At 42.2% G+C, this 21,327-nt stretch overlaps 1 protein-coding gene across 1 annotated transcript in view; it reads left to right on the top strand.

The window, feature by feature from the left end:
* Positions 1-21,327, top strand: part of NOTCH2 (notch 2) — a gene marked incomplete at its 5' end in the record, with an annotated part of 80,136 nt that overhangs the window by 20,061 nt on the left and 38,748 nt on the right. Inside the window, 5 exon segments of the mRNA XM_010077586.1 lie at positions 2,447-2,569; positions 17,035-17,268; positions 18,104-18,259; positions 19,373-19,561; positions 20,722-20,835. Of these exon segments, the coding sequence (XP_010075888.1) occupies positions 2,447-2,569; positions 17,035-17,268; positions 18,104-18,259; positions 19,373-19,561; positions 20,722-20,835 (816 nt within the window).

The raw sequence follows: 21,327 nt of genomic DNA, 5'->3' as shown, positions 1-21,327 counted from the left end.
CAAAATCAGATCCTGGGACCCAGCTTAAGAAAAGCTCACGTGTCTCAGAGCAGCTTTGAGCTTGTCGGGCTCAAATGTAGGTGCGTTGGCCCGGACAACTGTGACTGTAAAGGGCCGGTTTTACAAATGAAAGCACAACTTTGCTAGCATGGTTTTGTTTACAAGTAAAACAGTTCACAATATTATAAGTTTGATTTGAAGAGAACACAAAAATAATGTCTTTACAGCATTTACATGTTCTGAAACTGAGCCAAAGTTGTTCTTCAGAGTAAGACAAATTTAAAGGGAATTTGGGAGTTGGGAAGTTACCAAAAAGGAAACTTGGGATTTTTTCAGCTATGCACTCAAAATAGTGTCATCTTCACCATTTCAACCCTCCCTGGTTCCCTTTCCCTTGGAGATGTTGTTTGGCTGAGCACACTTGGCTGTGCATCATTACTCTTGAACTTTTTACTACATCACGGTTCTTTTTGTAAGCTCTTCTTTGTTTCTATTCTGCTGTCGCTAGTGGCATCCTCCAGCTTTTAGTGTGGGTTTAATGGTTTTCTACATTTGCATGAGGTGCTTGGGGACTGACTCCGAGATGGTGATATAGCTGGTGAAAATGTATGATGGCTTGGTGAGGTTTTAGTATTGGGATGACTTCCATGCTGCTTTATTACTCAAAGTCAATTGGGCCGCTTTATCTCACTCTATTGCACACAAACTTAGTTTGAAATGAATGCCTGCTGTCAAGAGTTTCTTTTCCTAGAAAGTAGGATAGGTCTTCATATTGCCTGAGCTGGAAGGGTAGGAGCTTAAACCTTCTGAGTTTGTGATTCTGGGTGCATTTCCATGCTGATCATGTTGCTGGCATGAGTGCGATCTGTGGTCAGGAGGATGATTCCCCGCAAGCTGATCAGACACCTCTGTGTTTTACAGCTGAGCCTTCGGTCATGCATGGTGGCTTTATATGGTTTTAAATACAGTGATCTGATACTAATTGTATTCCTTCGTAGTTGTCCCTCAGCACTTTTTGCCGGGAAGACGCTGCTGTGATCATTAGGATTCAGGCTAACCGTGATAACCTCATTTTAACCTTCCCTGCTGTTGTGAAAGTTGCAGGATCTTGGGTGGAGGTGGGAAGGGCTTTGAAGGGAGGGAGTAATAATGCAGGTCTCCTCTTTTTTTTTTTTTCGTTGAGTCTATTCTTCCTTGCTGATGGATGCTAGTGCACTTGATACAGCTTAGCAACAGCACCGCTCTTTGCTTCTGACTCTTACCTGTAGTATTGGAGAAGTTCAAGAGGCAGGAATACATGCAGATCATCTCAAGCCTCTTGAGAGCAGTCTGGAGAAGCTGCTTCAGAGTTTTACAGTCTGTTTCATCTGCCACACAGCACGATCTGCATTGGACCAGATGTTGCTCACAGGGTCTGTGTGACTTGACGCAGATGTTATGGAAATGTCTGGAACAGGGCATCAAAAATAGAGGAGTTAAAACGTTATTTTGGCTGAGAGGACTGTGTCATGTTAATATTACATTCCAAAGCAGTGAAGAGGCAGAGCTGATGTTTTAATTAACGCTTATGTTCTGGAATAATTTATTTCATCCACGTTATTATGTATCCACTTGTGCTTTGATAAATAGCGCGCTCATCCAGCAGAAATGGCAGGTTTATTTAACGAAGCGTGAAGTAAATCAGCAGAGGAGATCAAAGGGAAGATGGATTATTGATGACTCCCTTCCCTGATGTCCCCATTGCTCTTTATTTGAAAGGAGAGGAAGATCTAGCCAGGATATTTTGCCAGTGTGGCTACATTCATTAGGAGCCTTGATATTAATTAGGGATGGGTGTCTGGTCTCTTCTGCTTTTCAGCCCAGGCTTAGCATATAAGCCTTGCTTGGGTGGTGGCTGGTTTGTTGATTGGCTGAGTAGTCTGACACTGAAGAGGGACAAATCATGGATTTGGGAGCTCTTTTTCAAAACATAGAACATCTTTCTTAGACCTAGCCAAGGCACATGAACTCTGCTGAGGTATTTGTGAAATGAACGCCAGGCACTTTTTTGAAAAACTTGTTCTAGGTGGTGCTCTGACTGCTGCCCGGTGGGCAGTGGCAAGTTTACCTCGTGGTAAATGAGATCTCTTGGTCTCCACTTTGTTTGCTCTGAATGACAGTGCTCATTAGTCACTTAAATAAAAAATACCCTTGTCTTTTTGGTGGTGAAAGCATACTTTGCCATCTACCCACGGTAGTAATGTTTTAACTGTGTAATCTGACCTGCATGCAATCAGCAAAGGCATTCAGCAAGGTCTCTGGTCAGCGTGCTGCATTGAGGTTCATCAGGATTAGGTTAACGGGGGAGGGTTTGAGGGAAAAAAAGGGAGGAAGCTGTGTGAAGGGTGAATTCTCTTCAAAAGAGGCTGGAAGCCAATTTCAGTCTGCTGTGTTTCTGCTTTTCCAGGTTTCGAGGGAAGCGTCTGCGGGCACAACGTTGATGACTGCCCAAATCACAACTGCCAAAACGGGGGTATATGTGTGGACGGTGTGAACACGTACAATTGCCGCTGCCCACCGCAATGGACAGGTACGTACTATGGCAAACATTCCTGGATGGGCTGGGGGCACTTTAGGAGAATGAAATACAGGACTTCTGACCTTCACCCAGTGTACAACTGGAGTCACGTACGGCTGAATGCAGCTCACATATGTGACTTGTTCTGCAGTCTGGGGGACAGATGTCAGTGGAACCCTTGAAAGAAAATTGTTTGCATCAAAGCCACCACAATGGAGGGCAATTTCCCATTGCACCAGGCGGTATTACAGGCTTATATGTGCATGGCTTTGGCAGACGAGTCCCATGGCTCTTGAGCCACAGTGCAGTTCGACTACCAGAGCTGCATTTCTGCTTGTATGGATTACTTTGTAAGAGGGAATGTGCTTTACAAAAGTACAAAGTGTGGCTTTGCTATTCCAGGTGTGTGCATTAGCAGTGCACAGGGGTATTTTTAACCTGGGATAACGAGCCCTATGTAGATAAGAGTAAAGCTGCTGAAGAAAAGGGCAAATCTGAAAGAAGGCATAAGTGTGAGAAAGGAAGGGAAGAGAAGAAGTTTATGTATAGGAAGCTTATGTTTTTGCTGCTGTTTTCCTGCTGTGACTTTTTTTTTTATCTGGAGTTCTCTGACTAGCACAGCTACTTTTGCTTCGTAAATGAGTCTGCTTTATTCCGAGTCTGTGGGGTGGGGGGGAAAATCTGAATTTCAAGAAAGTGTTATGCATGATGTAAGGAAGTAGCTTACAGGAAATTCAGTGTCATCTTTAGTCACAAAATGTCTCCATACCTCAAAAATAAACAAATACCTCCGCTTTTGGGGTTGGTTTTTTGAGTCATACTAGTTTTTCTTAGCTGGCATGCTTTTTCACTTAAGTATAGCTTTACCCTTCTTTCAAAATCGTATGTAAAAACCCAGCCTGAAAAACTGAAAAGCTGATGTATGGACTCAATTTGCATTTTTCCTTTCATAAAGTAATTGGGATACTTGTTTTGGAACTACGCTTGAACTAGCTCCTCGGGTTCTGAAGAACCTTTAGCACATTTTTCTCTGTATCTAGAAAATATTATGTTTGAAACCAGAACATCTTTGGTGACTGGTAGTTCAGACAGTTTTACTGTGAGGAGTGTGACTACTGGAGACCAGAGGTGTCACGTTCTAGCTTCTCTTCTCGGAGAGCATCATTCTCATCGTAAACCCATTGTAAACTGCAAAGGAGGCTGCCAGTTAAGAACCCTCACTAACTCTAAAAAATTATATATTCTTAAATGAAGTTAAAACCTCATAAGAGTGAAATGCACCACTGCTTGCAGAGCTCTTTGAAACTAGATGTAAATAGGAGAAAATGGGTCTTCCCCTTAACGAGCAAGTGCCCTTTCTTCTGTACTGCTTCTCTGCCTGTCCTTAAAGTCTGCAGAAAGTGAAACCTGTAAAGGCAGACATGAAGACAGCTTGAGTGTGGAGCAACAACCCTTCAGTGACCCCTAAAATCTTGCTCCACACCACAGGAATTATAAACCTTGTTATGGCTTCTAGCATCTGTCAGTAGTAAATTAATCTCAGGCTTATTCCTGAAGCGTAGAGGATATGATAGATCACGAGTGTGTATAGCATGAGTATATAACCTACAAGGGATTATTTTGCTTTGTAAATTTAGCTTGGCTTACAGGATTTGGGTGGATGGCTGCTGTCAACTAGGGATGACTTCTGCAACTCACCTGGAAGAGACCTTGGTGGTAACAGGCTTGTGATTCTGCTTGGTTTTGTGGTAGATTGTCTCTCTGATTAACAGCTGAAGTTCTTTGCAATGCTGTTGTGGTGGTTCCCTCTCTGAACCTCTAATGGGCTCTGACTGGCTAGCATTGGGAAGAATCTCTAGACCCATGTTGTGGCCTGGTCTTGCGCCATCTTTCTTCTGTGTGCACAGGCTCTCCAGAAAACCTAGTGTGCATGAAGGATGCTTCCCTTCAGTGAAACTATGGAAAGAAGGAGAGGAACTCCCCGAGGCTTCTGTTCCCATGGCTTTCCAAAACAGTTTAATGGAATGGGCTTTCTGAGAATTTCCTTTGTTTATGGTGCAGTTAAGGTTACCAGTGCAGCAGTGGTTTTGGATGATGGCTTCTCAAGGCCATTGACTTTCTAGACTTCAAGAATCAGGTCAGTTTGGAACTAAAACTGGTCTCACCCTTTAGGAAACAGCAGCTTGGCTGTTTGAACCCTGAACGTTAGAGCCTTTGGTAAACTGAACCATCTTGTTTAAAATGAACAGTGCTGGTTTTGGTGTTCGACACGAGTCATTCAGAAGTAGCCATGCACGTTCATATTGGCGTGTGTTTGACACATGTAGGGCAGTAGCTCTGTGCCCTGGGATGTCTTAGCGATTCCTCTGCAGTGTAATCTGGGTGTTTCTGGAAGCTGAAGGCTCACCGTGGCAATGGAGGGCTGTGTCTGGGGCTTTCTCTGTGTTGCTTTGCTTGGAAGCCTGTGCAGTGAAAAGCTCTTGGCTAGCTGGCCTTTAAGAATTCATTCATTCTATCTGTAATATTCCTTTTGCCCAATGAATGTGTGTGCAAGTGATGCCCCGTGATGCCCTGAAATCTTGTCTGGTTCCACAGTGAATGCAGCGAGTGCTGCATTTTTTTTCAAGATTAAACTGCAGCTGATGCTGCCAGGAGCAAACTACAATAAAAAAATGTGTTACTTGGCAATAAGGAAGTGTTGTATAAGCGCAGGTCCATCATTTGCACAAACATGGTTTATAACATTGTAAATCATCTCTAAGGTGAGTGAAGAGGGGAGAGCTGGGCAAACAACTGTTATAGAGTCTGTCCTGATAAGTGCTGATAGCCCAGGGAAATCAAAAGCTTCCAATGAGACCTTGAGGTTAGAGGACATTGTGTACAGCTTAAAAAAAAAAAAAGGCCCAAACACATGTTTGGGTAAACCTCAGCCAAAAGCAAAAGGATGTTAAATTTTCTAAAAGTACTGTAACAGTGGAGATGTGCTGTCTTCATAACAGTTCTTCTGCAGTCCCTTCTTTCTAATATTTACTTGTCAACTAATCTTGGTTTATTTGCAAGTTTAGTCTTTATTAAATCTCTGTGCTGTGGATGACGGTCTAGCATGCTTGTTAATGTAATTTGTGCTTCATGACATAGTGAAGCCAGTCTCATTCCTTACTAGAAAAATCAAGAAGCTGTACTGCACCTGGTGAAGAATAGTTTTGTATAAAGTAATAGCATAGCATCCTTTACTGAAACGGAATCTGTCCTAATTCCTTTTGGTAACCATCTGCCTCTTGTAATACCTGACAGGTGGTGGGCTGGACTACATAACTGTACATTTTAAAAAAATATTTTTTTCTTCTTGGTACTAGAATCTAGCTTTTGAGAGGCTGTTTGCTTTCAGTCTTGTTTCCTACTCCTCAAACAGAGCTCACTGCTCCTTTTTTGTTGAAGTACGTGCCTTCTCTTTCTTATTTTGCTGCTTTTTCCGGAAAGATAAAATCTTGCCTTTCAGAAACAATGACAAGAAATTCCAGCTGTCACTAATGTTTTTGTCACCTTCAGAGTTCTATTTCATATGGTTATAGTGATTGTCAACCTTGTAAATTCGTAACTGGCAAGACAATCTTGGATGTATTTTGGTGAGACTGCCCCAGATCTTTCCTGTTGCTGAATGTTAACTGATTGTTGTTTGTTTAAGGATGACTTTATCTTGTCCCAGGCTAAATCCTTTGTCAGAACCAGTGTTTGTTGGGTCCTTTCAAGGCACCACGTTGCAGATGTGTAATGAAGCTCACCTTTCCTTGGAAATAGGTCAGGATGCTTTTGTGAAAGATTGAAGTCTGTTCCTCTGTGCATGGTAGGCCAGAGAATTTGGTGCGTTTTAAGTGTGATTTGAGTCAAAATTAGCCAGAAATCCTGGCTAATGTCTGTGCCATGTTAAGACTGCTTTATGCTGCCGTTGTGCAGTAGTTAAACCAGCCTGATGGGCTCCCTGTGCTCTGAGGAAGGTGTCTTTGTCTTCTCTCCCTGCTCCCAGCCACCCTTCCCCTGAGCTGCCTCTGGTATTTGTTGGAGTGTGCTACTTTAACTCAATAATCCAGTAAAAAATCCTGTTCAGCTGCTTTCCCCCCCCTCACCTCTTCTCTGGGATCAGGAATTAAAATTCCCAGAGCGGTCTCATGGGTGAGCGGATGCAGAGGCAGTGATGGCAGCCCAGGGCTGTGGAGTCGTGTGGAAGGTTAGGATCTCCTTCCACAGGACACAGTGAAACCATCGGAGAGTTTAAAGGCTGGTCAGTCCTTCCAGACTGCAATTCATACAAAGAAACAAGACTTTGTTTAAAGTGCACCTTTTTACTCTGTTGATGTAACCCGAGCAGCTTTGTGTCAGGGAGATGGCTGGAGAATTTGGGTACTATGACAGTGTAAAGTGCTGTGAATGCTTTTGTTTTTCTTGGCTGAGAAAGACTCCTGCTTCGCTGTGGAGAGTTTGCAGTGTTTCAGAGGCTCATCGTGAATCTGTGTTTGGCCCAAATCACCTTTCAGGAGTGGCATGCAGCAGAGATTGAAGATTTGTGTCCTCCGTTGAGTTCAGTCCTTTGCACAGCTCGCTCCTGCAGCGCTGCGTCAGGAGCTGGGGGATGAGTCTCTGGGTTTGGGGGACGCAGTATGTCCACGCTCGAGTGGGTTTTGGAAGACCTGCATTAGACTGCTTCAGTTGCAGGCTTGGCCTGTTTGCCTCCTTTCTTTATTTCTGCCGCTGTGGCTGGGAAGGCGAGACTCCCATGGCAGTGGTATTTATTTAGGCTTTGTTTTCCCCTGAAAATGGGGCTCCAGTGAACTGTCTATTTTAAAATCTAGGAGACCTTTGTCTCAAGGGAAGCACAATGTGCTAACAGCTGACTCCACCAAATAACTCTGGCATTGGGAGCTAGCTTAAGAAGCAAATGTTTGTCTTGAGCAGAAAAGCTCTTCAGGCAGCAGGGCTGTGCTTTTTAATTAAAATAGCTGTTAGCTTGGTCATATGCTCTGGAACACTAGCACAAGGGTTACTTTTTCTGCAGAGCTTTAGGCAGGAATTTTCAAAGAGGGGGAGTTAAGGGTTCGATTCCTATTTAATTAGAGTAATATTTCTTTCCTACCTTGGTTTTCTTTGAAAATCCCAGCCTTAAACTCTGGGCAGACGTGACTTTTCTTTGCTAAGGAGGGAGGATAAACATCGAAAGGCTAATGTTTAACATTTTTATGTAGGATCGCCTGCTCTGATATTTTGTTTTTTAAAACTTTCTTTGACAAATACCACTTTCCTCAGCTTCTATATCACAAAGTATACAGTAACAAGTCATGCCACCTCAGTCCTCCAAAACCACCACCTTGCTGGAATACTTAGAGGCTTGAAATGTAGAGCAACTAACTCTGACACTAGATGATGTGGATCATAAACATTGAACATGCCAGTCTCCTAAATGACGGAATATACAGCCTTGCTACTTTGCTCTGTAGAGTAGTGATCGTTGCCTGACAGAGAGTGCTGTCGGAGTTGCCTCTTTTCTGATTCTGGTTGGCACGTGCATATATAACGTGCAAAGAACGGGCTTTACCTTTGTATTAACACAGGGAGGCTGGTTCAGTCTCCTGTGAGAAGTGCAGTTGTCTTTCCCAGTGGTGTAGCAATGGTGGACTTTCTCCTGCCTTTCCAAATTTTATTAAAAGGCGTAGTAACCTCTTTGGTACTGGCTGAGATCTGTCTGTGCTAAACTTGGCAAGCTGGCTGGTCATTTGCTGCTGTTACAGTAGTATCTCCAAGAGACAGCTCTCTGAAGGAGGCCTAGAGGGATTATGATTCTTCTTCTTTCATGTTTGAGCTGGCAGATACAAAGGGAGCAGGGAGCATGTGGCAGCCTCCGGAGCTGGCAGGTCCGAGTTTGAGTGTACAAATGATTTGAAGCATCGGACGTAAACAAACTTTATCGTGGATGTTGTTTGTTTCTCTTGTGGTACTTGACTCCAGCGTTGTGCGGAGCAGATCGATTTCAGAGGCACTGGAAGTTACACCATTAGTACCTTATCCAGTATGGATTCAAGAACACCTAGCACAGCCTCCCGTTTGTTTCGTGCTGCTTTCCGTTTCCCAACAGCAAGCTTTGATGAGGAGGGAGCTGCAATAAAACACCTGAGGTGTTAACAGCTGAAGTGATCCGATGACAGAATGACAGCATCCAATTCAGACCATGCTGCTGCCTCTTCCCTTGCACCTTTGGTGACTTTCCAAGCTGGGAAACACTCTTTGCAATAAAATGTGCCAAATAATCTCTTGTGGAGCTGTCTTTAAGTTTTCAGTACGTCTTGCATGTGTTTGGCACTGAAACAGAATGGACTAGACCACTCTGGTGAGGCTGTGTTGGTGGATGTGCGCTGGGAGACCAGGCTAATAGGTAACAGTTGTTTTATCTGCAGCTGGCTTGTTTCTGGCAGTTTCTGTCCCTTCCCTTGTACTTTAGAATGAGGTGATTTGTCTTTGGATAATTACTGGAGATGTGTTGCTGAGATAGCTTGAGAATATGAATCTTTTATTGTAAGGTTTGGCTCAAACTGTTACATTTTTGCCTTGGAGATTCTTCTCACTTGTTAGGTATTTCAGTGATTCACTGGATTTTCCAGAGGAGGTAAAGAGAAGGGTAAAATGGAGAGTAGCCTGGTGATGGGTATTTCGTTTTGGTTACTCCTCTGTCTTGCTGCTGTCCCCCGTCACTTCACCCGCCCCTACTGTATTAAACCAGTCTGTCATTAGTGCATCACTAGTAATTTTTAATGAATTTGGTTCTGTGTGTTTGTATTACTGCCTCTGAAGAGCTCTGTCAGGAGTGCCCTCTCTACCCAGTAGTCTGTGGGGAGTGATTTAGGGCAGTATTTAATGGATCAGGGCATGCGTAAGTCTCTTAAAGCCCAGAGTTTCGTATTCGGGGGTTGTAAAATCCCTTGTAAAAGCCCATTAGTTCCACTACATGCTTCCCAGTGTGGTTATGAAATTAAACTCTTTTCTCCACCATATTAGCCTAAAATAAACACAGATGTTTATTCTGCTTGCTACGATTGTGGATTCATCTCCAATTGTCCAAATTCTGTATTAAGCTCTTCAATTTTATGATATCTTGAATAGCATTTGACATTGCCCAAGGTACAGTATATATATTGAAAACAAAACCAAAAACCCAACACCTGATGTTGGGGAGTGGCTGCTATTGCTTTGCTGCTCTGTAGTTCTGTATTTCAGGTGGGAGGAAGATGCTGTGAGATCCTCACAGCTTTGAGGGCTGTGGTGCTTCTCACTAGTTTAGAAAACTCCTACAAGGGGAAAATATTTGGCTTTGGCCCTTTTTTCAGGGGAAACTCCCACAGTACTTAAGCAGAGGGGACCTTTACTAAACATACATGCAACTGGGAGCACTTCTTGCAGATGTGAACAATATAGTCCTTTGAATTCCTGGGTGTGTCTGAAGCCGTCCTTGGAGCTGAAGGCAGAAAGCATGTTGATGGGATTGTCTGCAGGGAGCTATGGAGATGGCTTAGTCAGAAGTTCTGGAATTGGATGGGATCTGGACATCACACCTGAGATGCCTTTCATTATTACCTGTTCATTGCTCTGGGTGTTCTTGTCTGTATAAAGGTGTCACCTCTTTCACAGAAGTTTGAAGTTCTTTGCTTTGAGAATATCTTGTGTCAGTAAAGCAAATTATATAAATGATCAAGTATTTTCTTTGCAGTGTGCTGCATCTTCCCTGCCATAACTGTTGTATGATATTTTTTCATCATCTTTCTCCCATTGTGGGTAACAATTGCTTTGTAAATCTCTTACAAAATTCTTCTCTCCATTGGTCTGTCGGACTCTGAACTCTGTTTGTGTTTGGTGTTTTTATTCAGAGATGGTAGCTTCCGTACTGCAAAATGTATTCCAGACGGAGGCTATGCCATTGCAATTACACAACAACTACTGTTTGCATTAGTTATTCTTCCTTGTAGTCAAACGTCTTGTCAGTGATGTTTGTTCTGCTGATTAAAGCTGTGATTGCGCAGAGGTCCCCACTGAACTCTTCCAGGGAAGTCTTTCCTCAAGGAGTGCCTAACTGAAACCTTCTGCAATGATCCTGTTTGCTTTTGTATTTTACTTGGCATTTGTGTGTCGAGCCTTGTCTGCTGTTGCACAGCCCAGCAACCTCAGTTGAATCTGTCTGAAATTCCCTGGCTTCCTCTTGGATAGCATAAATATTATTTTGTTAAAGATATCACTGCCTCCTCTTTACCTCCTTCCAAGCCATTAATTAAATGCTCCAGTGCCTGTATGTATTCATTAATTGTAACTTCGGTTTTTCAGGGGGTATGGATAATTCCGTAGGTTAAAGATTAATTGGATGTTTTTACAAATACACAATTAAAAAACATGGGAGCTGAGATATTTTTAATAAACACCACTTTACTACAAGGCCCAGTGGTTCTGTGTGATTTTTTTTTCCTTTACTTTTCCATTTGCCGAGGAGCCTCACGCAGCATCTTGAGGAAACTGAGCTTTGCATTGGGTTACGCCATCAATGCAGACACTTCCATTGTGTTACAAGAAAGAACTGGACTGGGAAATGTCCTTCCCCAGCCATATTCAGGCTCGTATCCTGAATATGTGCGTGGGTGGTTAGAGAGGGGAAGAAACTACATGGTCCCTTGTGGTGCAGCACTGCTAACCTTCTGCCTGCCACAGATTGGATTTGGTCGTTTATACAAATCCTGTTTCTTATCTCTTAGCCCATTCTTGACTCTTGATAAGATGCTGTTCACCTTCTCACTTAGTAGTCCTTTGAAACTTGGAGAAAAAATGTAAACAGTTCTAATGATCCACGCTTTCTTTAGCTACGCTGGTCTTATTCAAAAGCCATACATACGATAATCTATGGAATACTTTGCGAATTAAATTAGTCTTTCCGAGCTTCTGTCTAGATCAGGTTTATCACTTCCCAGACAGCCCTTTCCCGAGAGCTGGTGAGCTGATACTCCTGATACTGCTCTGCCAGTGAGTCTCTTAGGACCTTGAGCACCAGCTCCTGATCCTCACTGGATTATCTTTCCCTTCCAGTATCACTAAACTTTCAAGATATTCTGACTTCCAGTTCAGTCTGAATCCAGCGCTGCTGTGGCTGTGATTTTGAGAGAAATGAACATTGCTGTCTTCTCCCAGCTCAGTTTTCAAGGAACTGATTTTTTTTTTTTTTTTTTTCCCAAGGCACAGGAAGGTGTTTGCATCCTTTGTCCTACTAAATGTTTTCAGTGCTTAAGCTGTGTGTGAGATCTCCTCTGAGGAGCTTTGGCCTCTGGTGCTCCAGCTGTGCAGCAGCAGTCTTTCCTGCTGGAGAGCTGTGAAGAGGCCAGAAAACTTTCTCCTTCATGGAAGGTCTGTTCTGCCAAAGACCTCTGATTGAACTGTCTGAAGGTCTTGCATTCAGCTTCAGGATCAGTGCAGTTGGAATTGGGGTTTATGGAAAGCCTGTATGATTCGGTGAGATCAGCTTTTGGAGGCATCTCTTGCTGCTTCCCAGGGTGATTGTTCTGGTTTCTTAATTGCTCGAGCTAATGCTCCGCTTTTTCAGTGTACTTGTTTTATGTGCTAACTGCTTTACCTTTATAAATCAGGCTTTATTTTCTTTTTAGCATAAAGACCTCTAGGAGAAGGGGCTAGCTGTTCTGTATCAATGAAATCTGGTACAACCACTTGAGAGGTGTTGAACCACTGCATCCTGTGTCTGCCTAAAGAGAAGCTCCCGGAGTTCCTGTCCAGTTCCTGCTGCTCTGAAAATGGGAGCCATCAAAGCAGCAGACATGTGTATCTTACTCGATGTGGCTTTTCTGAGGGGAAATATGCAGGAAGTAACTTAGTTTCATAGTGGGCAAAAAGTGCCAAGAGTTGAAGGCTGTTCCCTTTTTCTACTTCTAGTTTTCAATTTTGAAATACCACGTGGGCTAGCTGTTTACTTTGTACAAGGTCACTCAGAACCTGAGTCGGCGTTTTGCTGATTTCCCAGGCTCTGCAAACGGCAAGGTCAGGTTAGGTCTCTGTCAGCTGCTTGGAGTAATTTGTGTTTCTTTCCTTGTCTTCTCTATGTATGTTCCTACACTTCCATTAAAATATTGTACAGTTACTGTGTTTGTGCTTGCCTTGGCTAGTTCCCCTTACGTTCACTATGTTTCTTTTAGAAATGTAATAGAGGCTAGCCAGAGCACAAGAAAAGAAATACCTGCAGGAGCTTTCAGCTAGAGGAACGGACATTTCGCTGGAGTGGTTGTGGCGTTCAGAAGCACTAGGGTTAAGATGTGTATTACACTGCACAATTCGTAATGGAGCTTGTGCTTTGAAGTTGAATTTCAGTTCTGTAAATGAAAGACTTGATTCTTCCTAAAACTCTTAACAGGCAGAAAACAAGCTTACCAGGTACATGGCTACCGCTAAATACGCTTGGTTCAGTTCCAGTTAACTCAAAGCAGCATCCCTTAAGTAACCTGTTTCAGAGATCTTTAGTCTAGTTTGATTTAAATCTACTTAACTAACCTGGCCGAGAGAAGTCTTGTGCAGAATATTTGTTGAGAAGTTTTAGAATTAAATCCTATTTTATGTCAGACACTGAAAGACACTTCTGTCCCTGCTGTGAAAAAGTCATTCAGGAAGCTCTTGGGACAGACACTATATTAAAGACCTAGGTCACTAACGACAGAAGCATCACATCTTTTCTTTGCAGCACCTGCCCAAAATATTCATTTCTCACTTGCACAAGGAGTTGAAGTCTCTATTGAGGGCGAGCCTGCCCTTTTGGGAGAAGAGGCATGGCCATCCTGCAGTCCCTCTAAGAATTAAGTGAGGATGCTGCTTTGAGGGATGGAAGTCTTGAGAGCCATTTGCAAATGTGTGTGCTGGTTTCTGGGGAAAAAAGCCCAACAAAACAAACAGCAAAAAACCCAAACAGCAAGAAGAAAAACAAACAAAGAAAACCCTTCCACAATTATGATATTGGCCATTAATCCCATCTTGTTAACACTTAAAGGTTCAAAGGCACCATATAAGCAACTGTAGTTGTTATAAGCTTTTTATAAGCTTTATGCTTATAAAAAACCCAAACCCCACCAACCCACCCCACCTTCAAAAACCTTTACTTCTGTCTTTTGAAGACTTTGGGCTACAGAATGCATTTCCAAGGCACTCCAGCCCCACTTCAGCAGTAAAGAAGTTTAAAAATCTTTGAAAAACTGCTACACTTGCCTTGCCTTGCCTGATGGTGATGAGACTGAGTACTAAGGAATGGGATTAGATTGATATGCTCTGCTTGCCGTATGTTGCTTTTGATTCCTCTGTTTTTGCCCAGAAGTTGAGTCTGGATTTCAATTATAACTTCAGTGAAGAACAAGTTTTTTTCATTAAAATACTCAATAGTAAAAAGCAATGGCTAATTGCTCATTTACGCCTCTCATATATTGAGTTGAATTTCCTTTGTTTTTAAAACAAACTATTACGTTGGAGCTTTGTTTGATTCATAGTCATAATTAAACACAGATATGATGGTGATCTAGTAGCTGCAAAAGGAGTGTTAGAAATCTGAGAAACTACGCAAAGATCAAGTTTAAGGAGCTCAAACATGGTATGTTCTTGAAATACAGTTGAATTGCTTGAAGAAGTTTAAGCTCAGCATTTTTTGCCTCTTGTGGAGACATTGATATACCTTTTAGAAGTTTAGTTTAGGGCTGTGGAAATATGGAATATCCTAGGACATCAGGTTATTGCAAGCACTTGATACTGTCCTTTCTGCAAGGGGAGAATAAGTGCCAGGAAATAAAAAAATTTAAAAATCCTGAAATGTTGATATTACTAACAATACTTGAAAGGGGAAGTTTTAAGAAAACAACCTCAGAGTGTATATGAGGGAGTAATTTGCCCATCTTTGTGGGGTTTTTTTGTTTTTTTTTTAAGCAAACACACATTCTCCCAGTCCACCAAAACCCCCACAGGATGTTGTATTTCAGGAGTTCTGTTCAGCCAGTTCACAAGGCAGGTGATTTTGAGAGAGGCATAATGACCCAGAGCTGGTGTGGCAGCTTCAGCGCCGAAAACTCTTCGCTCTTGAGTGATACCGACTTTAAATTGAGTGCAGCCAGAAGGAGGATGTAAACGCTGTGAGAACGCTTCTGCAGAACGATTGCACTACAGCTGAGTGTGTGTCAGAGAGTACGTTCTTTGATCTGGGTTGGGCCCCCTCCAAGAGAAGAAGGAAAATCACTTTTTATAATAAGCAAATAATGTTTTGATTTTTTTTTTCTTTTTAAAGGAAGTCAGTTGTGTTGAGTTGCGCGATACGTGCGACTGCTAGGAACCAGACTGCGATAACTGACGCTTTTCAGCTTGGTTACTGATATGCTAATATCAAAAGCTGATGAACAAGTGACTTCTATTATGACCAGTGCATGGTTTTGTTTTTCATAATGCAGAGAGCTATGTTTTGCCGATAACAGTATGAAGTGTTAGCTTTCCCCCCAACAGTTTACTAAGTAAACTGGGAAATCAGGATTAAGTCTATTGATCTATTGTAATTATTATTACTGTTAAAATTTTATTATGTTTTTTCGAGTGATAAAATCCTTGTTTTGAAGTAGCCCTGCTGGAGGAAGGAACACATACCAAGAACAAAGTCAGTTGTGCAACTTCTTTTTTTTTCTTTAATAATTTTATTTCTTTACCATTAAGGCAAAAAAATCTAGAGCTTACAGGACCAAAGACTAAGATTTATTTAAGTACTTTGAAAACAAAAGGAATTACACTTTAGGTATAGTAGATGAAGATGATTAAGGCTGAACATTTTTAGTTTCTTGCAAACAATAAATGTTTCAGTTCCGTGTATTGGAGGAATTTGTGCATGCACTTACATTGTAGTTGCTGGGCCATTAATAAACTAAGTGACTGTTAAGCGACATCTAATAAATATTTTTAAATTGGCAAACCTGAATTAACTGGAGCCCAGGCAAATTGTGGCCTGCTTTTGATTTTCTTATTCTTAGAATATGGGGGGAGGTGCAGGCAAATGGAAGTGTGCAGCTAATACAGTAGCTGGAGGTGACAAATGGGAGGATCTTGGTAGTAGCAACGCAGTTATTTAAGAGTTATTTAAGTGACTGAAATAATGAAAAGCCGCTGCAAGCTGTGAGGGAGGTGGTGGTGTCAGGTGGGGGGGGGGTAGGTAAAATCAAACAAAATCTAATCTTATTCTCTGATAAAGGGCGGTCTTTTGGTGCTACGTACATCGTATCGGCGTTTTAGGAAGAGTAGTAAAACTAAGTTATAAGGAAGTTAAAAGAAAAAAACTTTTTGATGGTAGTGTGTTCTTAATGTAACAGAAAGGGGAGGAATACTTTATCAGAAAGAAGATTGTGGACTGGGGCCAGTATTCCGAGGCTGCACATGTGCACCCCCGTGCTAGCCTGGGAGAGGCTAGCTAGTGCTTAGCCATTAGGTTTTATCTGTTCAAGAAACTCAAAATAACAATGAATGACTTGAAACTTAAGGTAAATAATTTCAGCTTCAAAGTAAACCGTGCAGCTTTAATCGGGAAGATGAATAAGTGTTGAAACAATTTATTGATGCAAGTGGTAGGTTCTCTAGATCTTGATGTCAAAACTAAAGGGATTTGGATAAATAAATACTTTAGTGAATGTGAATTGCAGAGCTTCCTATAGATGTGACTCTGAAGGTGCCGTGAAACTGATTTAATACTTGCTGGTCCAGTGGTCCTTTTCCTTAAAACTCCCTGAAACAGTGTACATTTGTTTTCTTCCCTCCAATATCTCCCGTCATTAAAACATTTTATTTGAGTATTTGTTTTGTCTCTAAAAAAAATGACAACCAACAACCAAAAAAATACTATTTATGGTTGTCCGTAGAAATACCTGGGGGTAGGAAAGTTAGTATTTTAGGTAGAGGAGTTTTAAGAACTCTGTTCTTCCTCATCAAGTAATATTCAATAATTACGTAGGAAAGAGTTAAGCTCTACTGACGAGAGTTACTTTGCTGCTGGCCTTTTGACACTGCTTTGACTGATATTTTCTTGTGGGGCCATCTTCTCTCTCCTGAGTCCCTCTGGCTGCTCTGCAGGCAGCCTTTCCTTCTTTCTGCTTCTCGCATCCTTGCAGATGTGTCTTCGTATATCGCAGGCTGCCTGCTGACCCTCACACTCTGCCTTTTAAAGTTACTTGCAGTTCTGCTCCTACTTTGGGGTCAGTAAGACATGCTAGTTGTCTTTACCTACTTTGACAACAGTGTTGCTGGAAGTTCTCAGCCTTGAATGTCCTCGAAATAAGAAGGGGCAATCAAGTTGGACTGCAGCGGTTCCCTTGGTTATGTTGTCTGTGCAAGAATCTTCTTGTGGCTGAGTGTCTGAACTTCTGTTTAACTGGTTTCTTTCTGTGCATCAGGCCAGTTCTGCACTGAAGACGTTGATGAATGTCAGCTCCAGCCCAATGCTTGTCAGAACGGAGGTACCTGCACCAACCACAACGGAGGCTACGCCTGCGTCTGCGTCAATGGTTGGAGTGGGGACGACTGCAGTAAGAACATCGATGATTGCTTCACTGCCTCCTGTGCTAACGGATCTACTTGCATTGATCGAGTGGCTTCTTTTTCATGCATATGTCCAGAAGGAAAGGCAGGTAAGGACAGAAAGCTTGCGTAGATCTGGCGCTTAATGGAAGAGACTTCCTGGAGTTTATGCGTTTGTTTAAAGTGGTGTGTTTATTTCACACACTTTGTGACCAAACCAGGAGGAACAAAAGGAAATGTGTGCTGTCCACAAGCAAAGAACTTTTAAACCTCTGTAACTTAGGACAAAGAAGTATTTGTATTAGACTGGAAGACAAACTCATTACAGTTTAGATTACAAGGAAAACAGATCTTTTTCTAGCACTTAGAAGGACCTGTGTTTGCCTCAGAAGTTGTGCATGAGGGTGACTTGCTCTATGCCACTTATGATAATTGTACTTAAAAGTCTAGAAGGCAAATTTAGATATTTTTGCGTGAGTGAGCATGCCCTTACTAGTATAGTGCAAAACTTGCTACTGTACAGTAGGTAAAAATATGGAGGTCTCCTAACTTCTTCCTGGAAATATGAGTGATCAGCATATCTGGATTAAGAAAGTGAGCTTCATGTGTACCTTTTCAGCTGTCAGAAAATCATTGTGCTGGTTAGAGAGAACAGTTAGTTAACTGTTCCAAGGAGGAGATTTTGGTAATGATAAGCCATTGTACTGCTCCAGAAGTGCGGGAGACACCTCTGAGGTCACAAAAACTATATTTAAATATAATGTTTTATATGTATGTGGTGAAATCCCTGTGGTAGTCTATAGAATGAAGCCTATAAGCTACTGCTCAAGTGTCTGGCTGTAGGAATCTCCGGTGCAATATCAGGATAAGAGGATATGATTGTGTAACATACAGTCTGACAGCTATATCTCACTTTTTTGAATAAACTCTTGGATGCTTCTCTAGGTCTTCTGTGCCACTTGGATGATGCATGCGTTAGCAATCCATGCCAGAAGGGTGCTCTGTGTGATACCAATCCTGTGAATGGTCACTACATCTGTACCTGTCCTCAAGGCCATAAGGGAGCAGACTGCACTGAGGATGTGGACGAATGTGCCATGGGTGAGTTTCTGCTTGCTGTTTGTCAGTACATGACCGGGGAGTTGGGTCATTTGCTTCATGAACTAACAGAGGGGCAAGAATACACATTTTGTCACAGCTTCTCAACCTAAATGCGGCTCCTTTCCTGTTCTCCCCCTTGCATTTCAGTGTCTTTAGATGGGTTTTAAATCTTGTGTGAGACTTGGGCTAAAGGGCTGAGTCAGAATACCGGTCCACGTTTGAACTGTTGGCCTCTGGAATATGAAAAGCAGTGAAATGCTTCACCATCCTTGGTTGTGCCAGGAGGGCTTCAGCATTGTGCGAGCAGGGCATGCAAACAGATGGGATAGTTGAGCTGACCCCTAGAACTGTGGCGTACAATGAACGTCCTGCATTTCGTGTGGGCGTTGTTGCATCTCCTGCCTTGGGAGAGATACATCAGGGCTCTTTAACAGTCAGAATATGGTTGGATCTTTTGAGTGCCTTCTGACACAGATGACCACGTGGGCTTTTACAGCTGTAGTTCTCTGATATCGTGCTGTTGTGTTGTTTTAGGGATTAGCTGGACTCTCACAGACTTGCTTGTAGGTTTGTGAATGCTAGTTCATGCTTTTAAAGTGTGATGCATGAAGGTAATACCTAACCAGTGCTCATGGAAGTATGAGAATGAAGCACTTCTTTGAATTTTGTTCCTCAGTCTGCCTTGGACAAGAGTGCCGTTCCTTTTTGAAAACACACAAAGGGCTAGTTTGGTTGTTTTGGGGTTGTGGCAGCATCTTGTCAGCCTCAGGAGTGAAGTAAATTGAAAAGATGATCTGGAGATAAGACCTTGAAAGCATCTGTAATTGTTTAATCACTGCTACTAGATACTCTTCTCTTAAGAACGGACACGAGTTACTCCTTTAGTCCATGGGTAATGACTGCAGTATTTATTTTTGCCTCTGAAAGGCAAGTAGTGCCATATGATTTCTTCAATCACAGTAGCCTTTCCCCAGAAGGATGAACAGCCTTTCCCCAGTATTACTTGCCAGAAAGGAATGACCACTGGAAAAGACCGTGACTAGTAAAGAATGCTGTGGCTTTCCTGCTCTGAGGAGAGGTTTTGACACACACATTTATGTATTTTTCTTGCAGCAAACAGCAATCCATGTGAACATGCTGGGAAATGCGTAAACACAGAAGGCTCTTTCCACTGCGAGTGTTTGAAAGGCTACACAGGACCTCGCTGTGAAATGGACATCAATGAATGCCATTCAAATCCATGCCAAAACGATGCCACCTGCCTGGACAAAATCGGAGGGTTCACGTGTCTCTGTATGCCAGGTGAGGGGAGTTTCTGACAAAGTCGGGACTTTCAGCAAAGGGAAAATTCAGAAGGCAGAGCACAGGGAGGGTTGCCAGCTCTGCTGAGGTGGAACACAGAATTGCGAAGGGGTGAGGCTAAATGAAACGGTGAGAGAGCTTGCTGTGGCAGCACCAGCCAGGAGGACTTGGCATTTGTATCAGGGAGGGAGAAAGCAATTAGAGGACTGAGAAGGAAACTAGTCTCTACATCAGCAAAGGGAGTTGGCATTGTGAGCTGGCATATACGTGAACATATTTGTTACTATACCTTGTAAAGTTCTTGTGCAGAAGCTGACATCTGTGAAAGCAAGGCAGGTGCAAACTTTAAGAGAGTGACTGTGTTTTGACATAAGTATATGATGATTCTGGATAACAGTGTTTGGGTTTTTTCTCTGCTTAAAATACCCCAAATGATGCAAGCTCCCATTGACCTGAAGAAATATCTGTAAAAGAAGTTACTTGATTGAAATAGTGCTTGCAAAATTTACATGTCCAGCATACCAGTGACCTATATAGTCTGCTATTTTGCTTTCTGATAGAAAGTGGTTAAAAAAGAAGAGGGTGCAAGTTGCCAGTTGCCCAGTCTCATAAATTATAATGACAGAATTGTGACCCCTGCAGGTGATCAGCTGATACCATGAAAACTAGAATGAATTTTTTATTATTATCTAGTCTGTCTTGAAAGGTGGAACTCAAGTCCCAAGTATTTCACCTTTCTTAATGTTTTTCTTCTACTCTGTCATTAGCTTAAAAAAGCCTTGACCTAAAATTATCTGCTGTGTTTGTTTCTTTACCTCTTACCTTATATTGGTGCATACCCAAGTATGTTGATACCTTCCAAAGTGTTAAAACATAAACCCTTCTCATCAAGTGGAAGAAGACATTAGCTGTGAATTCAGCACAAACTTCTCCTGTTATGCTGATTAAGTGAGCATGTTCAGCAATGGTGAAAAATACACTTTCAACATCCCTTCTCAACGTTTAGTGGATATTCTTACCTTGTAAGTTGTGTCCAAGCTGCAGACTTGCAATGAAACTAGGCTTAGACTTTCAGTGGTGGTATAAGAGGCAGTTACACTTTCAAGGACACTTTGTAAGGCCTTCAGTCACCTCTTCTTTTTTATTTTTTTTTTAAACAGGTTTTAAAGGTGTTCACTGTGAAGAAGATATTGATGAGTGTCTAAGTAATCCCTGTGTGAACAATGGAGAGTGTCTCGATAAAGTCAACCGCTTCCTCTGTGTCTGTCCTCCTGGTAAGCACTTATTTCTGGAAGCTTTTCCTGCTTCACCTTACCAAGAACTGCACAGATAATCAGTGAGAGATTGCAGGTGGTATGTTTCTTGTGATTTTTCTGTTGTCCTAGTGTAACATCTGTTAGGATGAGTGAGTTGCAATCACTGGTAAATAAGACTAGACATGTAATGGTTGCAGTAGTATTGTGCCTGTAGCAGAGTAAGTGTTGAGAAGCATTACGGTTGGACATCTCATTTTAAAGGGCAGCTGGCAGCATGAACTTTTGCTATTGTGTATATCATAGTGAGATCTAGATGAGTAATTCTAAATACATTTTAAAAATCAGAGACTCTGCATGCTTTTTGTCTTTTCCTGAGGTTTTTAGGCAGAAGCCATTTTTGCATCAGTACAGTTTGTGTTGTTTGCGTGAGGAGGGAGGTGAATTGGGTCTCCCCTTCAGAAAAGGATAGATGCTGAGCTGAGGAATCAATGTTATAGGGTAAACGTCACT

This window comes from Pterocles gutturalis, unplaced genomic scaffold, assembly GCF_000699245.1.
Source record: "Pterocles gutturalis isolate BGI_N339 unplaced genomic scaffold, ASM69924v1 scaffold2658, whole genome shotgun sequence".
NCBI classification, from domain to species: domain Eukaryota; kingdom Metazoa; phylum Chordata; class Aves; order Pterocliformes; family Pteroclidae; genus Pterocles; species Pterocles gutturalis.
The sequence above is the reverse complement of the archived record's forward strand: the minus strand, read 5'-3'. Positions and strand labels throughout refer to the sequence as shown.